This window comes from Vombatus ursinus, unplaced genomic scaffold, assembly GCF_900497805.2.
Source record: "Vombatus ursinus unplaced genomic scaffold, bare-nosed wombat genome assembly UNPS02011353.1, whole genome shotgun sequence".
Classification (NCBI taxonomy): Eukaryota; Metazoa; Chordata; class Mammalia; order Diprotodontia; family Vombatidae; genus Vombatus; species Vombatus ursinus.
Window position 1 is genome coordinate 3,639,664 of NW_020951131.1, and position 26,728 is coordinate 3,666,391.

Here is a 26,728-nt window from a genome sequence, read left to right on the forward strand (position 1 = left end):
ATTTTTGCTATGTTTATTTCTGTTGATGATTGCTAGGTTTCTAATGATATAAAACAATTGCCCCTTGTATGGGGTGCGTTGAAAACCTCTCCCCACCTCCAGTGGGACAGATGCTGCAGGAGGGCAGAGACTATTTTGTTTGCCTCCTATCCCAGTGAGTATGGTGCTTTTGTACCTAGTAGGTGCTTAATAAATGCTTATCAAATAAACGAATGAATGAATGAGGAAGGGTAACCTCTGGGAGAGGGCCAGCTCTCAGAGACTAACTGCAGCAGATGAGAATATCATCCCTTTGTCAGGATTTTTTCAACCTGGAAACCCAGAAGGGTTCTTGTCTATAAGGCTCTAAACTAAAACTCTCTAACTAAACAAGGTTGATAAATGCTTCCAGTTTTAAAGGAAAAACAAAGTAAGAAGAAGCGTCTTCTCTCAAGGTCTTGGTGGAGGGAAGGAATGTAGGCTCAAATCAGTGCTGACGTGGGGATCCGGGAGGGAAGCTGCCAGTCATTCATTCATGTCTGACTCTTCATGACCCCATGGACCACAGAACACCAGGCCCTTCTGACCCCTACCGTATTCTGAAGTCTGTCCAAACTCATGTTCATTATTTCCACGACACTCTCTATCCGTCTCATCCTCTGCCGTCCCATTCTCCTTTTGCCTTCAATCTTTCAAGTCTTTCCCATTGAGTCCCATCTTCTCATTATGTGGCCAAAGTATTTAGACTCCAGCTTCAGTATTTGACCTTCCAGTAAAGAGCCTGAATTAATTTCCTTCAGTATTGACTGATTTGATCTCCTTGCTGTCCAAGGGGCTCTCAAAAGTCTTCTGCAGCACCACAATTTGAAATCGTCTATTCCACAGCACTCAGCTTTCTTTATAGTCCAACTCTCACAGCCATGCATTACTACTGGAAAAAACAGAGCTTTGGCTGTATGGACCTTTGTCGGTAAGGTGATGTCTCTGCTTTTTAGTATACTGTCCAAATTTAATAGCTTTCCTTCCAAAGAGCAAGTGTCTTTTAATTTCATGGCTGCAGTCACCCTCTTCAGTGATCCGTGAACCCTAGAATATAGAATCTGACACTGCTTCCATTTCTTCTCCCCCATTTGCCGGGAAGTGATGGGAGCAGTTGCCAAGATCTTAGGTTTTTGATGTTAAGCTTCAAGCCAGCTTTGATACCCTCACCAAGAAGCTTCTTAATTCGTTTTTACTTCGTGCCATCAGAAGGGAGAAGGGCCTGCTGCCTTTCCTGGGACAGGAGAGGGGGAAGAACAAAGCAGAGACTTCGCTCCTTCATTTCCATGTTGCTAGCAGTGGTGGTATCAGTGTGGGGCTATTTGGCTTTTGCTCTCCCCAAGTGTTTCCCCACTTTCTAATCTACCCTAGCTGGTTCTCCAAAGCTGTTTGGTTTACCTCAGAGATCCTGTGATTGTCCTTTGTGTGGATTGTGATTGTGTAGAGAGTCTCAGTGATCCATCGATGGCTAGGGTGCTTCTCAACACCACCTCTGGGATCAGGACCCAGAAAGTCTGAGCCATTGAAGAGGCCCGAATCCCTCCTTCCTCTGCCTCACTCTCCTTCTGGTCCTTGGTTAAAAGAGCTCCTGGGCCTCTAGGGGAGCTTGAGGCAAAGCCTATCCCAGTAGCTTCTTCGAAATGTAAAAGGAAGGGTTTTTGCCTGCAGAGGATTAGGAGTAAGGTCCTTGGCAAGCTGGGGGCTCCAGAGATAATCCAGCCCATTTCCCAGTTGAGGAAAATGAGATGCAGAGAAGGGAAGGACCCAGAGAAGACTGGGGGGTTGTGATAGGGGATGGGCAGGCTGGGGGGGGGGGGGAAACTTGATGTTTGTCTTCAAGTATTTGGAGGAAGCATTAGACTTGTTTTGCTTGGTCCCCCAGACCAGAAACAGGAGCAGTGGGTAGAAGTCACAAAGAGGCAAGCTTAGGTTGAATATCAGGAAAAATTTGCTAATGATTAGGGGTGTCCAGAAGTGGCCTGGGCTGCCTGGAGGAGTGGTGAGTTCCCTGTCCTTGGAGGTCTCCAAGCAGAGTCTGGATGACCATTTCTGGGGAAGTGTGGCAGAAGGGATTCCTTTTGGGGTATGGGTTGGACTTGATAACTGCTGAAGTGTCCCCTCCAACTCTTAGGTTCTGTGACTCAGTGTCTTCCTGTGGCCAAAAGCCATTGACTAAAAGAGTGAGGAGCAGGATGCGTCTGTTCAGAGAGTAATCCCATCTACTCTGTGGCCTTTGAAGATGGAGAAGAGGCTGGTCAATGTGGCTGCTGTGCCTTCCTCAGCCTCGGTTCCTTCATCTGAAAATTGGGCGTCCAGGCCCTGTCCAGCTCTAAATCTGTGACCTGCTTCAGGAAAGCCCCGTCACCCCTCCACTCTCTGGTCCTGCCTGTCACCAGAGTGTCCACCGTGATAGGCTCGTTCCTTTGGATGATTAACTTGAGTATAAAAATCCAAATACTCTTGGAGTGAATTAACACTTGGAGTGAATTAATAGATTAGTCAGCAGCTAGCTGAGGGCAAGAGAGGGCTCTGGGTTGGGAAGGATCATGCAGTTGATAAAGATTGGCCAGTTCAACCTCATTTTATGGAGGAGAGAACAGAGGGTCAGAGTGGCAAAGGGATTTGCCCAAGGTCATACCTGTGTGACTCTAAATCCACTGCACTGATGGAGGGATCAGGGGAAGGGGAGGAGAGGAACCTTGGATGGAAAGATGGAACCGAAGGGGGAAAGATGGAGCTAAGGGTGGAAGAATGGAGCTGAGGGAGGAAAGATGGAGCCCAGGGCTCCAAAGGCCCCAGGTTATAGACATGTGATGGAAGAAACGAGCCTCATGACTGTCAGCAGGGCACAAGGCCTTTCTGTGTAGATGAGAAGAGGAAATAGGCTGGGTGTTGGGCTTTTCCACTTGAGTGAATAAGGACAAATATGTGGTCCTTCAGGGAATGAAAGTTGAATGGGTGCCTATCTGTTACCAGAGTGGCCTCTGTCAAAATATAATCAGTGTGTACTCAAGGAGAAAGAGAGGGTTCCCTCCCTGAAGCTGAGGTAGTGGAGAGGGCCTTCAGCCTGGCAGCCAGCCAGGAAGTGAGATCCAGTGTGTGCTTGGCCATCAGAGTCGAGGATGATTTAGAATTGGGAGTGACTGGATGGAGAGGTTGCTGGAGAGCAAGGCCAAACAGGGCCTGTTTTTGCTCTGATAGTTTATTTTTTAAGTTTAACTTTTTTTATTATTACATTTTAAATTCCTATCTCCCTCCTCATCTTACACTAGAGAAAGCCACCATTTGACAGATTTATAACCCTATGTAAAACCATACTATGCACACTTCTACTTACCAGCTCCATCTCTGGGTGGATGGCATCTTCCTTCATGGGTCCTTCATAGTTGATTTGATTATTTATAATATTCTGAATAGTTTAGTCATTCACGGTTGTTCTTCAAACAATATTTTCCCCTTCTATCCTTTAAACCAGTCCAGTAGGTGTGCGATCCCTGCATTCCTGGCATAAATCCCACTTGGTCACAATGTCTAATCTTTGTGAAATATTGTTGTAGTATCCTAGTTAGGATTTTATTTAAGATTTTCGCATCCACATTTATTAGTGAAATTGGTCTATAATTTTCTTTTGCTGCCTTTGCTCTTCCTGGTTTAGGGATCAGCACCGTATTTGTTTGTAAAAGGAGTTTGGTAGAATCCTTTCTTTGCCTATTATTTCAAATAATTGATTTAATATTGGAATTAGTTGATCTTTAAATGTTTGGTAGAATTCACTTGTAAATCTGTCTGGTCCTGGTGCTCTTTTCTTAGGAACCTCATTCATGGCCTGTTCAATTTCTTTTTCTAAAATAGGTTTATTTAGCTCTGATAGTTTATTTGAGGAACTTGAGCTGGGCCCCAATTATTCTGCCCTTCCCTCTGGGGTGGAAAAGGAGGCATAGTTAAAACAAATTCTGAACTTCAAAGCCCCAGAAGAGAACATTTCCATTTACTCAGCAGGATACAAAAAGAGAATTCTTTATGAAACTGTAAATATCCATTTTGTACTATTTGCTTAAGAAAGAAAAGAAAAGAAAAGAAACATGCATGTAAGACATTCTGTGTGTTACTTTCAAAACTTCCTGCTTGGTTGTGCCTCTCTGACTTTGCTGTCCCAAAGTGAAATGGGCCACTTGGGGAGGTGGTGTTCTCCCCTTCACCGGAGGGCTTCAGGCAAAGGTTTGGATGAATGTGAGCTCCTTGAGGGCAGGGACTGTGGTTTTGAAGTTCTTTGTATCTGCAGTGCCTGGCTCCTAGTAGGTACTTAATAAATACTCATTGACTGACTGTTGTCAGGGATGCTATGGAGGGGGTTCTCAGTGTGGTTCAGGTTGGTCTAGATGGACCCTGAGGACCTTTCCAACTTGGGATTCAAGGTCTCCGTGAGTGTTGAGAGCAGAGACTGTCTTTTGCCTTTTTGTATCCCCAGCACTTAGTGCCTGGCACATAGTAGGCTCTTAAGAAACGTTTATTGATTGATTGTTTCTATCTAGCCAGGCAACTGATCAGTAGGGCCTCCTAACGTTCAAGCCACTCCTTGGTCTTTTACCTTTAGCACTGTGCCAAGAGCATTTTATTTGGAGTCAGAGGACCCGAGTTCCAACATTGCCTCTGCCATTCACTCTTTGTGTGACCCGGAGCAAATCACTTCCCCTCTCTGGGCCTCAGTTTGCTTATCTAGAAAAATGTAGGAGCTGGTTTAGAAGCTCTCTAAGGTCCCTTCTAACTTGAGGCATGTGGCACTCCCCACAACAACCCCTGGGGGAAGATTTCAATTATGATGCTCATTTTACAGATATGCACACTGAGAAACAGACTGGGTTGTCCAGGAAGTGCCTGAGGCTGGCTTTGAGGGGGGAAGATAGCTTCCACCCAGAGGGGCTGTTGTGAGGGTCAGATAAAGAGCTTTGCAAACATACTAAAAATTATGATTATTGGGATGAACCTGTGGTTTCAGCACCACCGGAACGACCAGCAAGTATTTCCTCTACCAATTCACACGTCTTCCTCTGTGACTTGAGTCTTAGAGAGTTACTTGGGGCCAAGGGACTTGCCCAGGGTCACAGAGCCTAGATAGATCAGAGGTTAACACTAATTGATCACAAACAACATATTGGTTGTGGCTCTGAGAGAGATGGACAGGTTGGGAGAAAGGAGGTAGGTAAGGAGTCAAGGATTGCCTCAGTTGCAGTTTATGGCTTACGAAAGACCTTTCAGTTTATATTGGCGCAGTGGATAGAGCTCTAGGCCTGGAGTCAGGAAGATTCATCTTCCTGAGTTCAAATCCGGCTTCAGACTCTTACTAGCTGTGTGACCCTGGGCAAGTCATTTGCTTGGTTCCTCATCTGTAAAATGAACAGGAGAAGGAAATGGCAAACCACTTCAGTATTTTTGGGGTGTAGGGGTGTTCAGGGCCGACTAGCATTTCTAGTATGAGGGCTTGCCGAGCCCTCTTCGGGGCTGCTTGTCCTCCTTCTGTGTCCACTTATTCACCCAACTCTTACCTGTGGCTCCAAGAAGCTGTAACATGCACAGCAGCCACACCATGGAAAATGGCGGGCTAAACTGGATGGAGGGTAACTGACGGGCCTCAAACCCATCGATGAGTTAGGGGGATGGCTACCCTAAATGTGTGAAGACTGTCTTTGGAATGGGTGGGTGAGAACATTTGTTCCAGTGGCCACAAAGGTGGCTGAAGCAGGCTCTCTGGACTGCTCAGAGTTTGGTCAGGAATCAAAGACACCAAGGTCGCCCATTGTATTGAGGCTCATCCCCAGTGATTCTGACTTTTGTCCTGTCGCTGGACTCCATGACTCTGCAAGAGAGAGTGAGGCCGTAGACTTTGTTCAGCTCTGCCTCACTTTAATCCAATTCATGCAGGAGTCAAGATGTCCCCTCATGTCTCTGGTCCTCTTTGAAAACAAAGGAGACACAATTGTATGCAAACATATGTTGGCTTGTTCCATCCACAACAACCTTGTGAAGCAGGTGCTGTTATCATTGCCATTTGACTGATGAGGACCCTGAGGCTCAGATCCTCCAGCTGACTCTGGATCCTGACGCAAGCCTGTTGGGATAAGCTTTAGCAAATCGCTAGGGCGTTTGCTAGAGAGCCAACCCACCTAGATTGCTAGCTAGGTGGTCTCAGCCTTCTGAAAGGTCTGTTATCTGATGCAGCTCAGAGGCTGGGCCTGGGAGGGGGTGTCTTGTTTACCCTGGGCCTCCCAGCTTTGGGCTGGGGCCAATTCTCTACCTAAATCTCCTCTGGGAGACCAGATGTAAAGCTTCTTCTGGGCTATGAGCACAGTTAGGGGTTGTTCATGGTTAAGACACCAGCCGGGCAATCTAGCTGGCTCCACTCTAGATAAGCAGCTGGATGTATAGAGCAGGAATCCTTCAAGGGGAGAATAACCCATGCTTAGAAGTGGCAGGTTCTCTGGGGCCCCATCTGGGTCATTTGGTCCCTGTGGGAGCATCCCCTTGACATCTTCCTCAGCCAGTAGTCTGACTATCCAGTGTTTGCTTGGGGACATCGTGGGAGCAGGGAATTTTGGAGGCAGCTCGTTATGCTTTGGGAAAGCAACTTGTCCAAGGTCACTCGGCTGTCGGTAAGAGAGGTCCAACTGGAATACAGGTCCTGGGGGGACAACGTTAGTGCTGTTCCTGCTAATCCAGGATTCTTCTCTAGCTGTGGAATCTTGGTCACTCAGCCTCACAGAAATTCATCCATCCATCCAACCCTCCATCCATCCATCCCTCCATCTATCCCTCCCTCCCTCCCTCCATCCATCCATCCCTCCCTCCATCCATCCTTCAGAATGCAATGGTAAGTCACTTGTATTACCTTCTTCCCAGTGTTACTTGCAGTGAAGTGTTTCATAAACCTTAAACCATGATAGAATGTGAGTTATTCCTAAACCCGCCTGTGTGTTCACTGCTCTTACTTACTGTTACCTTCTGGCGCCAAGCCCAGTGTGTCTAGTTTCCTTTGTATTGGGCAGCTCTTAAAATACTTGAACCCAGCTCTCAGGTCCTCCCTGAGCCTTCTCTTCTCCAGGCTCAACATGCCCAGTTCTTCCAAAGGTCATAGGATTTAGATCTGGAAAGGACCTTAGTACAAATTAGTACAAAGGTTTTAGTATAAAAGTCTCTACTTATTTCACAGAAGAGGTAAAGGAGAGCTGGAGAGACTTAGTGGTTTGTCAAGTTGATATTTGATTCTGTTTGGGGTTTCCCATTCTGTCACACTGTTTCATTTCTGTTTTTTTTGGGGGGTCCTAGTGTGAAATTATCTAAAGAAGGCTTGCCTTATAATGTATTTTCAAGTCTGGAATAGGCCAGCCTGAATAGGAGGCCCTGAATTCAGATTCAGACTTACTAGCTGTGTGACCCTGGGCAAGTCACTTAACTCAGTTTGTCTCAGTTTCCTCATCTGTAAAATGAGCTGGAGAAGGAAATAGCAAACTAGTCTAGTATCTTTGCCAAGAAAATTCCAAATGGATCACAAAGAGTCGGGCACAACTGAAAATGAACAACAACAAAGTCTAGAATAACAAATCTACCTTTACCAGATTTTGTTTCCCCTTTCAAATCAGCCCATGCTATTTTTTGGCTCTTTGTTTTTCCATATAAATTGCATAGTGGAAAAAGCACCACATCTGGAGTCCATGGGCCGTGTTCAAATCCAAACTCCCAACAATTTCCTCATCTGTAAAACGTGTTAGTTAGACTACAGCTTCTTTCCAGCTCTAGAGCAACAATTCTACAGCTAAACCCATTGTGATTCTTATTGGTATAATCTCAAATATATAAAGCATTTACAAAGTATTGTCATTTTTACTATATTATTTCTACTTAACCTTGAACATTGCTTTCCTTCCAATTATTTAGGTCTTCTTCCCCCCCCCCCAATCTATCAATGTATTTTAATAGTTAATCTTTTATACTAGTCACACTTAAATTTAAATTATTTTCCAAATATTAAATGATTTTTGTTGTTATCAATGAAGTTTCTTTTTAAGTAATGTTTTCTTGATTTTTTTTTGTTGTGTTTTGGAAACAAAACAAATTCCCAGGGAGAAGGGTCTATGATTACCAGTAACATCAAAGAGTACGTGCTACTTTTTTTTTGTTCAGTTGTGTTGAGATCAGCATTGCAATAAATAAACCAAAACTATTTTACATTGACTCATTTTCAGTAACTGACATTTACAGGAATATACTAGAAATGGCGCTAAAAAGTGTAAGAAAAGAATTACCATAAAAACTTACATGCACATCATATAGAAAAGTAACATTTTAAATATAAAAAAGAAAAACTTTCTGGATGTGTTATACCAGTATCACGGAATAGCACTAAAATTGTGCATGTCAAATTGTACATTGTTTATTTTATGTCTTTTTTTCTCCAAACTATTGTAAAATATAAAATATAAATGCTGCAAAAATGCATCTTTACAGTTTAAAAGCAAGATAATGCTGCCCAGTGTGAGAAATTTTCTCTAAGTCAATTATGAATTCTATATAAGCTTCTATGGTTTTATTTATATTTTGGAATAGCTCATATGTCCTTATTAAAAAACTTTTTTTTTTGCTAGTGCCTCCCTGACTTCATCTTGCTTTTAAAAATATTCTTTCTCCAAAAGTGAACGTTTAAAATTGGTCTATAAACTAATTCGATAACTGCAGTCTTCTTTATCACAGAGAAAATGGTAAATAACCCACAACCTGATACTGGGTTTGTTGGGGAGGTTTCCTCCTCCCCTCCTCACCAAGGGAAAAAAAAAGTGAAATCAGTTTTGCAGTTTGAAATAGTGAAAACATAAAGTTTTAAAACTATAGCACCATGAAATTTCAATTGTTTGTGTTGACTATGCCATGAGTCAAATACAAAGCCAACAGATTCTTTCTGGATAAAGTAGTAAATTTCATTAGCTTAGGTGAGATCCCTGCCTTTTTAAAAACAAATTGATAATGAAATGCTATGAAATTTTTCACCTGCACTAATCTTTAAGATTACTAGATTTTCCTCCTTTCACTTTTTCACACCAGTGAAACTTTTTTTTCATTCATTGTTCATTAGTGACTGTAGCCACAAAAGGAGAACTCATAAAAAGCCACTACTCTCAATGTTTCTTGGTATTTTTTGCAGGATGTATTTCACACTAGAATGTGTGATTTGTTCTGTATTTAATAGTTGTTACAAATCATAGCATATTTAAGACTTATTAAGTTGCGTATTCATTCCCTCAAAGTAATAGTTTAAATATATATATTTTAAATCTTTTTATAAAATATCTTTTAAAATTAGGGCAAAATTGTAAAGTGGTAAACTAAAAAATTATTTCTAGTAAAACAAAGATTTCAGTAAACTGAAATAATATAGTAAAAATCACAATACTTTCCAAATAACTTTATATGTTTGAGGTTATACCAATAAAAATTGCATCTTAATTTAAAAAAAGCATCAAAATAAACAAAAAAACCTAGTAGTTAGTAGCTGATATTTCTTCATACATTTCCTCATCATGGTATGACAAAACTTAAGGGTAGATGGTAGAGTCAGAGAAGGTTTTCTTGATTTTTGCTGGTAGTTTATAATGGTAAAATTTTTTGGTAAGCTTATTTTGTAGCCTGCAAACTTATTTGAACTCACTCATTGCCTCAGTTAATTTTTTGTTATGACTAATCTTCTAAATAAACAATTGAATTCGGTTAACACTCTGGTCTCAGTAAATACTCAGTAAATAAAGATAATCTTGTTTTCTTCACTGTATTAATCCCTCTGATTTATGTTTCCTGTACTAGAATATTTAGTATTACTAGAAAGTAGATGCCCAATCATTGTGAGTGGCAATACTTTTAATGTTTCCCTACTGTGTGCAATTAATATTGGTTTTCATAACTTTTATCATGTTGAGGGAAAGCCTTTTTAGTGTTTTTTTTTTTTAGTTATGAGGTATGGTAATGTTTGATCGACAGCCTTTTCTATATCTCTTGATATGATCATGTGATTTTTAATATGCTTTTTCTTTTTAGCATGATATATTTTTTCCTCATATTGAGTAACACATTCTTCTATTACTGAATGAATTATGTATAGTTATGATGAATGATTTTTTTAAATGTTTCATTACTGATAGTTTTGTTTACTGTTTTTGCAGCTATATCCATTAAGGAAATTGACCTAAAATTTTCTCTTTTAGAGTTGTCCTTACCAGGCTTTAGGATTGAAACGTTATTCTAAAAAGAACTGGATAGCATGCAGGGGCAGGGAGCCTGCAGCCCCGAGGCCACATGTGGCCCTCTAGGTCCTCAAGTGCGGCCCTTTGACCGAATCCAAACTTCACAGAACAAAATCCCTTAATAAAAGGATTTGTTCTGTGAAACTTGGACTGAGTCAAAGGTCACCCCCAAGGACCCGGAAGGAGGGGGTGCAGGTTCCCCACCCCCGCTAGAGGTTGCTCAAAGACTTTTGGAAGGTTCCCAGGGCAGCCAGATTTCTCCAGAATTAAAATTTTGTTTGCCAGTTTGTCCTCTTGGGTTGAAGCAGAGATAAAATATCCTAAACCTAGGATTTCAGATAGGGCACAGTGAGAAGCCGTTAGTGATAACCACAGGAAAGGTCCATCCTACGAGATATGAAATTAATTTTTTACCAGCTCTTCTCTGGAATACGCAACCTCAGTTCTTGGATGTAGGTAGCATTTTTGGGGGGGGTGGGGGTAGGGGTTAAGCTATGGTTTCCATCCGTTCATAGTTCAATGCACTGAGGCTTCACTGTGATTTCATTGTTGAAGGCACTGTCTCTCCTCCTGGAGTTTGGCTCTTTTGTACCTTTGTAGACAACCTTTTGAACCCCCAATGAACACAACTTCTCCTGACCCACCCTTCAAAAATGAACTTGGGCACTTTGCTAAGCAAGTCCTTCAATGACCTTCTAATCCAATGACCATTTAGTAAGCTCCTACTGTGTGCAAGGCCCTGGGGACACAAAGAACATGAAAATCAGACCCTGTCCCTTATTAACATGTTTGCATTCTGCTGATGAGGAAGCTGATTCCACAAAGAGAAAAGATTTTGCCATGTAGACTCTGCTAATTAGATGACTCAAGCCCAGGTTTTTCAATCCCAACCCTCTGTCCATCATGTTTCACTGCTTCTTTAGATAGCAGTTCTGTTTAACACCCAGCTCAGCTCAGCTAACAGCTCCTGGGGAGGCCTTTCCCTATTCCCCCGGGCTGCTAGGCCTCCCCCACGCAGTTACCTGGTACTGGCTTGGCATATTATTTATACAAAATAATATATATCTATTTCTCTGGGTTTGTATTGTCATTCTCTTCTTACCCTCCCCCTAGGTAGAAGGTAAAACTCCTTGAAGGCAGGAATTATTTACTTTTGGTCTTCTTGTTATCAGTGCCTGTTATAAAGTGGGGCTTAATCAATGCTTGTGGAATGAATGAACGAATCAGGACACATGACTGTGTGGCAAGCTCTCAACCTCAGTTTCTCAATCTGCAAAATGGGTATAATAACGCTTGTACTATCTATCTCATAGGAAAGGTAATGTGGAAACCTTAAAACACGGTATTAAGTGCCTACTATATGCCAGGCACTATGCTAAGTGCAGATATGATCCTTACAGCAATGTGTGAGGTAGGTGCTATTATTATTCCCATTTTATAGGAGAGGCAACTGAGGTAGACAGAGGTGGAGTGGTGTGCCTGAGGTCACACAGCTAGTAAGTGTCTGGGGCTGGATTTGAGCTCAGATCTTCTATACTCCAGACCTGGCACTCTATCTACTATAGCACCTAGCTGCCTTTTAATGCACGGAACATATTGCCTCACAGCTGCGCTGCCAGTAAAACCATGGGCAAGGGTAAGGCAATTTTTTTGGCAGATGAGCACCTTGGACAGAATTACCGAGAAGGCAGAATCACAGATCCTCAGAGTTGGCAAGTCATCCCACCCGGACTTGAACCAAAATCCTCTCAAGAAACCATTGTCCGATCCAGGCTCTGTCCAAGGTCCTGTCATCCTCTGCCAGGGCCGCCCAGCTCACCTTGAGATGGAACCAGCAAGAAGTTTTCTTCATCTGAAATCAAAGTTGGGCTCTGGATCCTGGATCCACTTCTCCTAGCTCTGCCTTCTGGGACTGTCAGAACAAAGCTGGCCCTTCTTTTGCCCTTCAGACTTTTGAAGGCTGCTACTTCAAATTGAACTCACTCAAACCCTCCAGTTGTGCTGGAGGTGATCCGCTTACTAGCCACACTGCTTCTGGATTGCATTTGTGAGGTTGATTATTTAAAGTCGGATATAAATTTGGTCCAATTCTCTAGCCTGTCAAGACAATTTGGGATTGTATTATCCAGTCCCCAGATCCCCCTTGTGGTCCTCGGTCATCTGTGAATTTGGTAAGGATACCCTCTGTGCTTTTATCTGAGTCTTTGATAAAAATGCTATGTAGCGTAGGGCCAAAGCACAGAGTCCTGGGGCACCGCACATGAAATTCCCTTCTGAGAATTATATTAACCTAGTTTGTGATTTCACTGGCATGAGGAGTGTCTGATGAGGAAACCTGTTCTACCATTGCAGATCCTCACTTGCTCGGTAATTGAAAATGTTAGGGCACACTTAGAGCTTAAATACCTTGTTTAGGCTCACACAGACAGTATGCCAGAAAGGGGCCCTGAACCCAGGCTGGCTTCTTGCCCACTATTCCTTTCACTCTTCAAGGTGATACTGATCACGCAGTAACTAGTCTTGGCATTTGGCTACTTAATCAGTTTCAAATTTACCTAACTGTTCTGCCATTTAGCCCATGTTTCTCCATGTTCTCTGCAAGAATAGCATGAAATAGTTCATCAAAAATTTTGCTGAAATCCATGTCATTTCTTTTTTCTTTTGGTTAGGCAATGGGGTTAAGTGACTTGCCCAGGGTCACCCAGCTATTAAATGTTATGTGTTTGAGGCTGGATTTGAACTCAGGTCCTCCTGAATCCAGGGCCTGTGCACAATCCATTGAGCCACCCAGCTGCCTCCTGAAATCCATGTAAACTACATATGCAACTGTCCCCTGACCTGCCTGTCTAGAAACTCAGTCAAAAATGGAAACAAGCTGAGCCTGGCATGACTTGTGCTTGCTGAAGTCAGGCAGGCCTGTGATCACTGCTTCCTTTTCTAGATATTAACTAACCATCCCTTTAATAATAATACCCTTTAACATTTTGCCAAGAATATAAATCAACCGTTAGTCTGTATTCTATTTCCTTTTCTGGAAAATTTGGGATGCTTTCTTTTTCCAGGCCCTGGGTATCTCTCCTTTTTTCCCTTAATTTTTCAGTTATGGCTGACAATGGCTCAATAATCACAGCTGTTCACTTTTGTAGCTCTTGAGATGTTTGTTGTCTCAGATGGGACCTGTACTCATTCAGGGCAGTTGGGTGGTCTCTCACTGTTCCCTTATCTGTTAGTCATTTTTGTTTTTTTGGCTAGGTAATAGGGTTAAGTGACTTGCCCAGGGTCACACAGCTAATAAATGTCAAGTGTCTGAGGGCGGATTTGAACTCAGGTCCTCCTGACCCCAGGGATGGTGTTCTATCCTCTGTACCACCTAGCTGCCCCCTGTTAGTCATTTTTTGTTCTGTCCAGCCCAGTGCGACCTGAACTCTGCACTCATCTAGGGCGATTGAGTGTTCTGTTACTGTTCCCTTATCTTGGGTGTCACCTCCTTATTAATAATATTTTGTTCTGTCCAGCTCAGCACTTATTCAGGGCAATTGAGTGTTCTCTTCCTCTTCCCTTATCTACTATTCCCTTATCTTGAGTGTCACTTGCTTATTCGTAACTTTTTATTCTGTCCATCCCAGTCCAAAGATCATTCTCTTTGGGAGAAAAAATAGAAGCAAAGTGAGAACTGGGAAGTTTTGCTCTCTCTTCTCAGTTCTTGATGTCTCCTCTTCCTCTCTCTTCTCCTAGAATTTTTTTAATTAAAAATTATTTTTAACATTCATTAAAAAAATTTGAATTCTATATTCTCTCCCTCCCTTCCCTCCTCCACACATTGAGAAGACAGGAGATATGATATTAATTTTACATGTGAAGTCATGCAAAACATTTACATATTAGCCGTGTTGCAAAATAAAACACACACAATAAGAAAAATAAAGGCGTGAAAAAAGTATGGTTCAATTTGCACTTAGAGTTCATCAGTTCTTTCTCTGAAGATAAAGTATTTTTCATCATGAGTCTTTTGGATTTGTCTTGAATCATTGCCTTGATCAGAGTTACTAAGTTTTTCACAGTTGATCATTGTTAGAATATTTCTGTTATTGTTTACAACGTTCTCTGTTCTGCTCACTCCACATTGCATTGGTTTGTATAAGAATTCCTAGGTTTTTCTGAAATCATCCTGCTCATCATTTCTTAAAGCACAATAGTATTCCATTACAATCATATACCACAACTTGTTCAACCATTTCCCTATTGATGGGCAGCCTCCCAATTTTCAATTCTTTGCCACCACAAAAAAAAACTACTATAAATACTTTTGTATAAATAGGTTATTTTCTTTGATCTCTTTGGGGTACAGACCTAGTAGTGATATTTCTGGGTCATAGAGTATGCAGAGTCAGATAGTCCCTTGGCCTTAGTTCCAAATTGTTTTCCAGAATGGTTGGACCAGTTAGACAACTTCATCAACAATGCATTATTAGTGTCCCTGCTTCTCCACATCCCCCCAGCATTTGTCATTTTCCTTTTCTGTCATATTAGCCAATCTGGTAGGAATGAGGTGGTATCTCAGAGTTATTTTTAATTTTCATTTCTCTAACCAATAGTGATTTAGAGCATTTTTTCATGTGAGTGTTTATAGCTTTGATTTCTTCTTCTGAAAACTGCCAACTCATATCCTTTACCATTTATCAATTGGGGAATGACTTGTATTCTTATAAATTTGGCTCAGTTCCCTATATATTTGAGAGTTGAGACCTTTATCAGAGAAACTTGCTGTAATATATTTACCCTAGTTTCTTGCTTTCCTTCTAATCTTAGTTGCCTTAGTTTTGTTTTTGTAAAATGTTTTTAATTTAATGTAACAAAAATTATTCATTTTATTTCCCATGATCCTCTTTGTCTCTTGCTTGGTCACAAACTCTTCCCTTTTCCATAGATCTGACAGGTACATTTTCCTATGCTCCCCTAATTTGTTTATGACATCACTTGTTATATCTAAATCATTTATCCACTTTGAGCCATATCTTGGTATATGGTGTGAGATATTGGTATATGCTTAGTTTCTGCCAAACTGCTTTCCCATTAGTTTTTGTCAAATTTTCACATAAGTTCTTGACCCAAAAGCTTGGATCTTTGGATTTATCAAACACTAGATTACTATAATCATTTACTGTTGTGTATTGTGTACCAAATCCATTCCACTGATTCACCGCTCTATTTCTTAGCCAGTCCCAGATTGTTTTCAAGACTACTGCTTTGTAATACAGTTTGAAATCTGGGGTGTTTGGGAGCTATGGGGTATTCAGGGAGGACTAGCATCTCTGGTGGGAGGGCTTGCTGAGTTCTTTTCAGGGCTGCTTATCCACTTTTGCTATCCACTTGATTCACCCAACTCTCACCTGGGGCTCCAAGAAGCTGTAGCATACTTGGTGGCCACACCCTGGTAAGTCTCTGCAGACTGGCCAAACCAGGTTGAGGGTAGCTGACAGTCCTCAAACCTGTCAGTGAGTTTAGGGTGCCTACCCTAAGTATTGAAGACTTTCTTTGGTGAAATGGGTGGATGAGAACGATTTGTTCCAGTGACTATGAAGGTAGTTGAGGTAGGCACTGTGGAGTGCTTAGGACTTGGTCAGACACTGAAGACACCAAGGTCATCCATTGCATCCTGGGCCAACCCCAGTTGTCTTGACTTTCGTCCTGTCACTGGACTTTGATGGTTCGGGAAGAGAGTGAGGCTGAAGATTTTGTGCAACTCTGCCTCATTTAAATCCAATTCATGCACAAGTCAAGACATCACCTCATGATGTCATTGGTCCTCTTTGAAATAAAGGATGAACAACACAACAGTTTGAAATCTGATACTGCTAGGCTGCCTTCCTTCACATTTTTCCCTTGATTCCCTTGATATTCTTGACCTTTTGTTCTTCCAGATGAATTTTGTTATTATTTTTTCTAGCTCTACGAAATAATTCTTTGGTAGTTTGATTGGTATGGCACTGAATAAGTACATTAACTTAGGTAGAATTGTCATTTTTATTTTATTGGCTTGACCTACTCATGAGAAATTAATATTTCTCTAGTTGTTTAGATCTATCTTTATTTGTGTGCAAAGCGTTGTGTAATTGTGTTCATACAGCCCCTGGGTTTGTTTTGGCAGGTAAACTCTCAAGTATTTCATATTGTCTATAGTTATTTTAAATGGAATTCCTCTTCCTATCTCTTTCTGTTGGGTTTTGTTGGTAATATATAGACATGCTGATGATTTATATGGGTTTATTTTATATCCTACAACTTTGCTAAAGTTAATTATTTTAGGTAGTTTTTTAATTGATTCTCTAGGGTTCGGCAAGCACAACATATCATATATGAAGAATGCTACTTTTCTTTCCTTATTGCCTATTTTTATTCCTCCAATTTCCTTTTCTTGTCTTATTGCTATAGCTAGCATTTCTAGTATACTGTTGAATAATAGTGGTGATAGTGGACACCCTTGCTTCACCTTTGCTTGGAAGGTTTCTATATTAGATAAGGCTTGCTCTTGGTTTTAGATAGATCATCCTTATCATGTTTGGGAAAGCTACATTTTATTCCTGTTCTTTAGTGTTTTTAACATGAATGGATGTTGTATTTTGTCAAGAGCTTTTTCGCATGTGGTTTTTTTTTTTGATTATTGATATGGTCATTTATGCTTGTATTTTTTCTAATATTGAGCCAGTCCTGCATTCCTGCATTCCTATAAATTCCAGCTGGTCATAGTATGTGATCTTCATGCTGTTTTGCTGTAATTTCCTTGCTGATATTTTATTAAAATTTTTGCATCAATATTCATTAGAGAAATTGGTCTATAGTTTACTTTCTCTGTTTTTAGTCTTCCTGAATGTTGCTTTTTTCATTATTCTCTTTTTTGAACTTTGTAAAGACATAGTCTTGTTACCAAAAAATTGTAGAATGACTATGGGTTGTCATTTGAGCATCAGACTAGCAAAGTCTGGAGTGGTTCATCATCAGTCAGTTACAGTAACCAAGAGTAACGTTCCTATGGTCTAGTGGATAGAGTGCTGGTCTTAGCATCAAGACAGGCCTGGGTTTGAATCTTGTCTTAGACGTTTAGTAGCCGTGTGACCCTGGGCAAGTTACTTCCTTTCTCTGAGCCTCAGTTTTCCCCATCTGTAGGACCATAGATTTAGAGGTGGAAAGGATCTAAGATTCCAACAAGTCACACAGAAATGGGGGTGTCATATCATTCCCCTCACAGGGTTGTGATGAGGAAAGTCCTTTGTGAACTGTTAAATGGTGTAGTAATATGATAATGAGTAGATGGATGGAATGCCTGGCCAGGAAATCCTGGATCTCTGCCATCTGGGATAAAGAAGGAATACCTTGCTAGTGTGGAATGCTCTGACAGCCTGGCCTCTGCTGATTGCTTCTGTGCTCTTTGGTTCCTCTCTGTAGATGGACCTACCACCCCAGTAACCCCTGAGTTGCAGAAGGGTGGGAAGGATGGGTTTTGGTGATTCTCAAAGGGTCTGAGGGTCCCCGAATGGCCAGTCCTGCTCCTGAGAGGCAGCGTCTCTCCTCTTTATGACTGTTCCCAAGCTCAGCTCTGTGCAAGCACGTGTATTCTGTCTTCCAGGTCCCCGGCAGGTGGTGTTTCTGCAGCATGGTTTGCTTGCCGATTCAAGTAACTGGGTCTCGAATCTGGACAACAGCAGCCTGGGCTTCATCCTGGCCGATGCCGGTTATGATGTGTGGATGGGGAACAGCCGAGGAAACACCTGGTCCTCCAAACACAAGACCCTCACCGTCGGCCAAGATGAGTTTTGGGCTTTCAGGTAGGTTGGTGGTGAAGCAGTTCGAGGCAATGTGTACTGGGCACTGACTCTGGCACTGGAGGGGGATTCCTCCCTGAATGACTTCTCCAGGAATGCACATCTTTTACCTCACATGGTGCAGGCACATGGGCTGATGACAACAGCTGAGGTTTCCCTGGTGCATTTTAAATTCGAGGCAGCATATGAGACATATGGTAGATAGTACGTACAATTTGGCATTAGGAGAGGCATGGGTTTGAATGCTGCTACAATATTCTCAGCTCTGTGACCTTGAACATGTCACTCAACCTCTGGGCCTCAGTTTCCCCATCTGTAAAGCAAGGATGTTAATACCTGTTGATCCTATTGTATAGGAGTGTTGAGAGGCTCCATTGAAACAATGTCTACACAGAACGATAACTGTCACCTATATCCAGTAGAATGTAAGCCCCTTGAGGGCAGGGGCTCTTTAAGCAGTTGGTGGTACCGAGGAAAAAGTGTCAAACTTGGAATCTGGGAGACCTGAGGTCAAATCCTCCCTTAGACATTTAATAGCTGTGTGACCTTGGGCAGTCACTTAACCTCTGTTTGCCTCAATTTCCTCATATGTAAACTGGGGATAACAACTACACTTATCTTTCCAGGGTTGTTGTGAGAATCAAATGAGAAAATATTTGTAAAGTGCTTAGCACAATGACTGGCACATAGTAAGTGCTTTATAAATGTTAGCTATTATCAAAGTGTTTTTCAAACCTTAAAAGTTGTTATTATTACTATTACTACTACTACTACTATTATTACTTGTTGTTGTAGTGGTGGTAAAAGCAGTGACAGCCCTAGTTGCTGGCATGGTTTCCAGTGGTGTAGAACAGATGCTTTACTATAAGTTAAGGACCTTGGACTTAGAGTCGGGACCTGCTTCACCTCCAGCTCCTCTGAGCTGGGTGACCCTGACTCCATTTCACTTAACCTCTATGGGCCTCAGTTTCCTTCTCTGAACAGTGAGGGAGCTGGATTTGATGACCCATGGGGGTCCTCCCAGCTCTGGCTCCTACTGTCCCCTCTAGTAGATGCAGGGACGGCTGGAATTTCTTTTGGGACATTCTCTTTTTGCTTTGCAGCTTTGATGAGATGGCAAAACATGACCTCCCTGCTGTGATCGACTTTATCCTGAGCAAGACTGGACAACAGCAAGTGTATTATGTTGGCCATTCCCAAGGCACCACCATGGGTAGGTCAAGAGGAGGCCATGCTTCTGGGTTCTCAATGGCGGTCTGTGTAATGGGAACTTGAGACTGAGAACATCCTTCTCTGATTGCCGCTGTGCTCAATGTGTGCCCTGCTGTGTGTGCATGTGTGCATTCGTGTGCGTGCACGTGTGTAGGAAAGAAAAGCTCATGCCAGACAGTGTTAGTGGTCCAGAGCAGGAAGATCAGATACTGGGGGCCCCGATGCCCAAGTACGTGATCCTCTTATCTCATGGGGATGTTGGAGAAGGGCTTCCTCACTGAATGGAGGATGCATTAGATAGCTCCTAAGATCTCTTCCAAGTGTCCCATTCTGATTTTCTCTTTAAATATAATATAAAAAATTTTATAAAAATTAGTGCTCATTTTTATAGCTCTTTAAGATTTGCAAAGCACTTTCCATGTATTAGCTTGTTTGATCCTCCAACATCCCCATTTTACAGATGAGGAAACTGAGTCTCAGAGATTAAGTGATTTGTCCAGTGACCTCAGACAGCTAATAAAGCTCAGGGGGCAGGGCCATTTCTCTCTCCAAACCTCATGGTTTAATTCCCCTACCCTTAAGTAGAGACAGGATGGGGTAGGAAAGAGCTTTCTTTGGAATCAGGCACGACTGAGGTCCAAACCTGGATAGGAAGGATGGGTGTCCTGGGCTTAGATTATAAGGGGTTGAGCTCTTGACTGTTGACTTATGGGCAATTCCAGGGTTTCCCCAAGCCCCGAGGCAGGGATCTCCTGAGAAGGAAGGGCTGAGTGAGGACCAGGAGGCCCCATCCATGTTTGGGTTGCTTGACTTTGCAGCCTCAGCTCAGGCTTTGGGGCTGGAGTAGCCTCTCAGGGGCCTGGATTCCTTCCAGCTGATCTTGAGGCAGCTTTGAGAACATGCACTTGACATGTCCTTGAGGCCCTGTGGAGCCTGAATCCACACCTTGGGTCAATAACAGGCAAGGGGTCTGGGCTTCGAGAGTCCTGTCAGCCCTGGGACCTGGAAGCACTGTTGGAGGGCTGCCTGGGGGCCCCCAGTGCCTTCAGAGGTGCTGGGTGGTTGCACTGGGTGGGTCAATGCAGCTTCTTCCCTTGGGGAATCATTGGTGTTTGGGGGTTCACTGCGCAGAGGCCTAAAGTCCTGTTTTGTGTCCTTCCCTCCCCCAAGCCTTCATCGCCTTCTCAAGTTTGCCTCAGCTGGCCAAGAAGATCAAGATGTTTTTTGCCTTGGCTCCCGTCGCCACTGTCAAGTTCAGCAACAGCCCCATGGCCAAGCTGGGATTTTTCCCAGATTTCTTATTCAAGGTAGGTATCCTGGATGAAGCTCGAAGGCCCATAGTCTGGGACCTCCTGGGCCAGGGAGCCCCATTTTACAGAGGAAGAAACTGAGACCCAGAGAGGGAAAGTGCCTTGGGATCATAGGTGCTAAGCTTGCAGGGAATTTGGAGGCCAGCTAGAGCACAGTTTTGTTTTGTCTTGTTTTTCAGTTGTGAAATGTCCTTTCCCAAGTAGCAGGATTGCTGCAGGGTCCTGCTGTACAGGTTAGAGTTAAGAACTGTGTGTGTTCTCCTGCCCCTAGTTCTGGGAATAATGGGGCCAGAGGTTCCTATCTGTATTCTGCGGAACTAAAAGGGAAGCCTCTAGTCTAATGATGATGTTCAGTTGTAGCTGACTCTTTGTGGCCCTAGTTGAGGTTTTCTAGGCAAAGATCCTGGAGTGGGAGCTGGCAGGGGTCCCTGGGGTGGAATCCCCCTCTCTATGACCTTTCAGTCTCTGCCTGAGGGACCTCTGGGGGGCTCTGAGGCCATCCCACCTCCCCCACTTTGGCAAAGCCCTAATTGTTAGAAAGCTTTTCTTTTTATTTATTTATTTATTTATTCATTCATTCATTCATTCACTCATTTATTTGTTCATTCATTCATTCATTCATTCATTCATTCATTCATTTATTTATTTATTTTTAGGCAATTGGGGTTAAGTGACTTGCCCAGGGTCACACAGCTAGTAAGTGTCGAGTGTTTGGTCTGAGGCCGGATTTGAACTCAGGTCCTCCTGACTTGAGGGCCAGCGCTCTATGAAAGCTTTTCTTGACATTGAGACAGATTCGTGGCAGCTGCTGGCCCTGGCTCCTGATTCCAGTCCCTCCCAATCATGACAGCCCACCCCATGCTGGAAGGTGGCTATCATGTGCCCCCAAGGTCTTTTCTCTTCTCCAGGCTAACTGGGTCTGCTCTCTGGCTCCCACTGGGGCTCTGCCAGCTGCCATAAGCTGCTGAGCTGGGTGCTACATTTGTGTCTCAAAGGCCACTTCCTGCTCTCGGCCAGGGCGGTCCATGTAGCTCCTTCTAGCAGGTGTTAGGGGCTTCTTTGCACACCTTGGCCTTGTCCTGGATGGAACAATCAATAAGCATCATTGTCTTTTACATAAAGTGAAAAGCACTTTACAGGGGTGATCTGTGTGATCCTTGAAACAAACCTGTGAGGAAGGAAGGTGTTAGGATGGTCCTCAGTCTCCCAGGAAGCACGAAACTAGCATGTGTCTGAAGTGGGATTCGAACCCAGATCCTTGTGTCTCTAAGACAGCGAACATTCTGTCCACATAGCCACGTTCCCTCCTGTGGAAGCCGTCAGGGTTCTGCTGCGTGCCTGTGAATGCTCTTGGTGGGGGTGGCCGAACCAGGGTGTTTTACGACTCCGGAAGCTTTCTTTTCTTTGGCTGTTGCTTACGCTCTAGTTTTTCTTCATCTAGTAATGAGGGCTCCTTAGCATGGTGAAATGAAGACAATACAAAAAGAGGAAAAGGTCTGATCACGCTCAGCATGTTAGATTTGAGGGCCTGTCATCTGGAGGGGATGGCCGACTTAGCCCGCTTCCCAGGGCAGGAGCATCCAGGAGCGGAGATTGGAGAGAGGCAGCTTTTGGCCGAGTGGTTAGCGTTCTGGCCTCGGGGCCTGGGTGAGCCTTGATGATTTCAAAGGTCCTTTCCAGCTGGAAACCTGTGATCCTGCAGTGCTCTGTGTACTAAGCAGTTGTATCCCAACCCTCTCCTCTTCCCCTCCCCTGGCTTTGCCCCTCCCTAGTTATGGCTCTGATGATTAAAGTTACTCAGAGGAGTGAGCTCTCCATTACTGGCAGGATTCTGATATAAATTAGCTTGGTGGAGTGGAAAGAACAGTGAATTTGGAGTTATGGGATGTGAGTTTGAATTCTGCTGCTGCCTCTTAGACAGATCTCTCCCCCTCTCAGGGCCTCAGTTTCCTCCTTAAGAAAATGGAGGGTGGGACTAACAGCCTGTGGGGTCCCTGCCTGCTGCTGTGAGCCAAAGGGCCTTTGACTGGCCTGGGCACCCCCTGAAACAGGCTGCCTGGTTTTCTGTTTCTGTGCAGGACATATTTGGAATGAAGCAGTTTCTCCCCGAAAATTGGATTTTGAAGTGGCTGGGGACCCATGTATGCCCCCACATGATTCTGAAGGAGCTCTGTGGGAATCTCTTCTTTGTCCTCTGTGGCTTCAATGAGCACAACCTGAACATGGTATTTGAACTCCAGGGACTGGCCTTTAATGAACGTTTACTAGTGCCTTCCCTTCTTCTCCTCTGTCTGGGTCCCTCCCTCCCTCCCTCCCCCTCCTCCCTTCCTTCCTTCCTTTTCCCTCCCTCCCTCTCTCTCTTCCTCCCTCCCTCCCTTCTTTCCTCCTTTCCTTCCTTCCTTCCTTCCTCCTTTTCTTCCCCTTTTCTCCATCTCTTTTTCCTTTCCTTCCTCTCTCTTTTCCTTCCCTCCTTCCCTCACCTCTTCATTCCTTAATGTATGCCTTTTTTTTCTTGTTTTTGGACAAAGCTTGCCTCTGTCTTCATGTTCTGAAGTTCACCCCCCCCCCCATAGGTCAAACAACCAGTAATCTAGTTGATCATCTAGGTGTGGGCATATCAGTAGCCTGCCTCTCCTCTCTGCTGTTGCCTTTGCAGCCAGCCTGGGGCAGTCATAGGGTGGGGGCTGGGAGTTGGGGGTGAGAGGAGGAGAAAGGCCTGCGTCCTTTTAAATGGATGATTCTAGTGTGTTGACTCAGAGCTGATTTCTTTCCGCCTTTAACGTCACGACGAGTCTGGCATGTTAGCTGGGCTCAATGTCACAGAGCGAATGTGGTAGCAGGAGGCGGTGGGCTGGTGGCAGGAGAGCCAGGCACAGGACCTGGCTTCCAAGCCCAGTTCTGCCCCATAGGATCCTAGGCCAGGCCTGGGAAGAATCTCACAGATCATCTAGTCCATCCTTCTGAGGCCCCACAAGAAGCAGCCTGCCCACGTTGATGAAGAGTGGAGCAAAGATTCCCGCTCCGGTCCTCTGGATCTGAGTCCAGAATGCTCCCCATTAGAGCGTCCTCCCTCCTTGGGCAAGTCACTTTCTTTGTAGGGTCTGCTGCCTGATTGCAAAATGAAAGACTTTGGGGCCAGGAGATCCTGGGTAATCCTGGGTGATCCTGGGTGATCCTGGGCTTGGCCACAGGTTGCTGGCGAGCCCTGGATGCTCCAGCAGCTGGGCTTTCTTGGGTGGCTGCCGCCTTTCCTGAGCAGGGACCCTGCAGCTTTGGCAGCTGGCTCACCCCTCTGGCTCTGGTCTCATCTTCTCTTTTCCTTGTGCTGCAGTCTCGAGTGGACGTCTACAGTTCGCACAATCCTGCCGGGACGTCTGTGCAGAACATGTTACACTGGGGACAGGTAGGGTCGTGTGGTGGGGCTTGCTGCCTCACGTGGTTGGGGGGGGCAGATTCCACGGATACAGTCCTGAGGTTGGAGTCAGGGAGTCTTTGGCCACATCACTGCCTGTCTCTGTGCCTCAGTTTCCTCCTCTGTAGAGTGAGGGGCTTAGACAAGGAGACCTCAGCAGCTCTAAGCTCTCTCCCCTCCCCCCCACCTATCCTCTCTTTCTTTGTGAGGCTCCTGGACAAATGCCAGCAGCTTCACTCTCATTCTGCCTGTGAAATGGTAAGTCACTCATCTCCTCCTAGCTCCAAGCTGCTTCATAAGTAATAAAGAAATGATTCCAGGCCCCAAGGAGGGGCCTCTGGTGTTTCTCCACTGAAGATCAAACAGCAGCTGTTGGGGCAGTGGGGTTTGGAGTTGGGGGCCTGGGTTCGAATTTTGCTTCTGCTGCCCTAACTACATTTTTGACCTTGGGCAAATGGGTAAATGTCTCAGGACCTCCTGGGCCCAGGTCCTCTGGTCCTGTGACTCTTGGGTCTGCCTTTGGTCTGTATGTAGCATGGTGCCTTCAGAAGAGGCCTTTAATGAGTGTTTAACTGGTGGAGAATGGGAGCTACACTAAAAATACTGGATTTGGGAGTAGAGGACCTGGATTCAAATCCCACCTCTGCTACTTACTACCCGTGTACTCTTGGGCAAGGCACTTCTTTGCTCTGTGCCTTGGTTTCCCCCTCTGTAAAATGAAGAAGTTGGACCCCTGCTGCCAGCTCCAGTGCTATGAGCCATGAGGAATTTAATTAACTCAATAGTAGTGCCTGGTCTCCCTCTTCAAATAATCATGTATGTACTTACCTGTGTACATGTGATATTCTCTAGGAGAAGGACGATCTTTTGAGAGTAGGGACTAGTTTTTCTTCATTTTGTTTGCATCCCTCATACCTAGCCCTACTGTGCCTTCCACACAGTAGGTGCTTAATAAATGCTTATTGGATTAGATTTGGAGGGGCAGCCTAGTGGAAAGAATGCTGAATTTGGCCTTGGGAAACGTGCATTGAATCCCAGCCCTATGACTTAGCCTATGTGGGTGACTGGGGGCAGGCCCCACTTGCAAAATAGGAACAGTAATAAAATGGGTGCTGTGGGGAAAGGGCTTTGCCAAGGTCAGAGCACTCCTGCTATGCATGGTGCTCTTTGTCTTGGACTTTGTCATTGGAAGTTGAGGTTCTTCTGTGGTGGATTCCCCCAGTCTCTGTGGCAAAGTGACCACAGTCTTGTCTGTGTCCAGCCATCAGTGATTCCTGACCTGACCTGACCTGACCTTGGACTGAACTGGCGTTTGGGGAATGTTGAAGAACCACATTAAACTTGGCTGAGTGTTTTTTTTCTCAAATGATAATGACTTACATTTCCCATAGGGTTTTCAGCTTCACCCTGTGAACTAGCTGGTGCGAGTACTTTAGAGAGGTAAAAACAGCCTCAGACAGTGCAATTGAGGTCGATCCCCCAGGGAACTTGACCCCAGAGCCATCCCTGGGGTCCCCAGCTGTGATTTTGGGCTGACTGCCCACGGCCAAGGTTAGATGGTGTCCCCAGGGCAAGCCTTGCTGAGCTCCTGGGGTGTAGGGTGTTCAGGGAGAATTTTTAGATAGTCTCTCATTTGGAATACACAAAAGGGTCTGAGTCCTAGTGATTTATGGTAGTTATATTGTTTGACTGAAAAAAATACACAGGTCTCATTGCAAATTGGAAAAGAACTAGGGTATTTACTTCCTATGAAATGCTGTGAGCCATCTTGTCTGTAGAGAACAGATAATAAAGCACACTTTCCTTTGCTTGGTAAAGAGGTAGGGGGCCAGGAGTGCAGAGCATTGCTGGCACTGCCAGGCTGGCCGCCGTGAAGCCGTCACGTTGTTACTCTTTGTTATAAGGGAAGGTTCTATGTGGATAGTGTATCAGGAAATGGAAAAAGAGAAAGAAATGTTGCAGTGAGGTCAACAAACATTTATGAAATGACTACTATATGCCAGGCATTGTGCTAAGCAGTTGGAGCGAAAAGCAAATCAGTCCCTGCCCTCAAGGCGCCTACATTCTAACGGAGAAGACAAACCCTTAAAAGAGATGAAAATCAGGGAGGAAGGGAGGAAGTATCCAACAGAGGAGGCCAGGCTCAGAAAGTCTGCAGGGAGGCTGGGAGAGGAATGGAGAAATGAACATGGCTGGCCTGGGCAATTCCTGAAAATGGAGGCTCAAGTGACCAATCAGAGGAAGGGGCTGCAGGGCAGTGGGTTCTCCCAGGGTGAGATGGCTGCTGGGCAATGGCGAGAGGGCCCTCAGAGGCCATCTGGTCCAGTTGGATGTAAGCTCCTTGCGGGCAGGCCCTCTTTTACTTTTGCCTTTGTATTTCCAGGGCCCGGCACAAAGTAGGCGTTTGACAAATGCTTGTTGATTGATTGCTAAGGCATGTGTGTTGTGTTGCTGTATTAGCTTCTAATGTGTCAGTGAACTCTTTCTAACCTTCTGTCTTCAATTCTGAATGTTTAGGCTGTCAGATCCGGGGAGTTTAAAGCCTATGACTGGGGAAGCCGAGATAAGAATTACTTTCATTATAACCAGGTAAGGATGCTGGAGTTGAGATGACCCGGGATGTTTCTCGGTGGGTGGGGGGGACGGGTCGCTACCTGGGATAGTTGTAGGAAG

At 44.2% G+C, this 26,728-nt stretch overlaps 1 protein-coding gene across 1 annotated transcript in view; it reads left to right on the forward strand.

Moving 5' to 3' along the window:
* The window catches only part of LIPA (lipase A, lysosomal acid type), a 36,631-nt gene that overhangs the window by 7,513 nt on the left and 2,390 nt on the right, over positions 1–26,728 (forward strand). The window contains exons 4-9 of the mRNA XM_027855901.1: positions 17,926–18,124; positions 19,225–19,334; positions 20,504–20,640; positions 22,722–22,868; positions 23,975–24,046; positions 26,573–26,644. Of these exons, the coding sequence (XP_027711702.1) occupies positions 17,926–18,124; positions 19,225–19,334; positions 20,504–20,640; positions 22,722–22,868; positions 23,975–24,046; positions 26,573–26,644 (737 nt within the window). The remainder of the gene's footprint in view (positions 1–17,925; positions 18,125–19,224; positions 19,335–20,503; positions 20,641–22,721; positions 22,869–23,974; positions 24,047–26,572; positions 26,645–26,728) is intronic.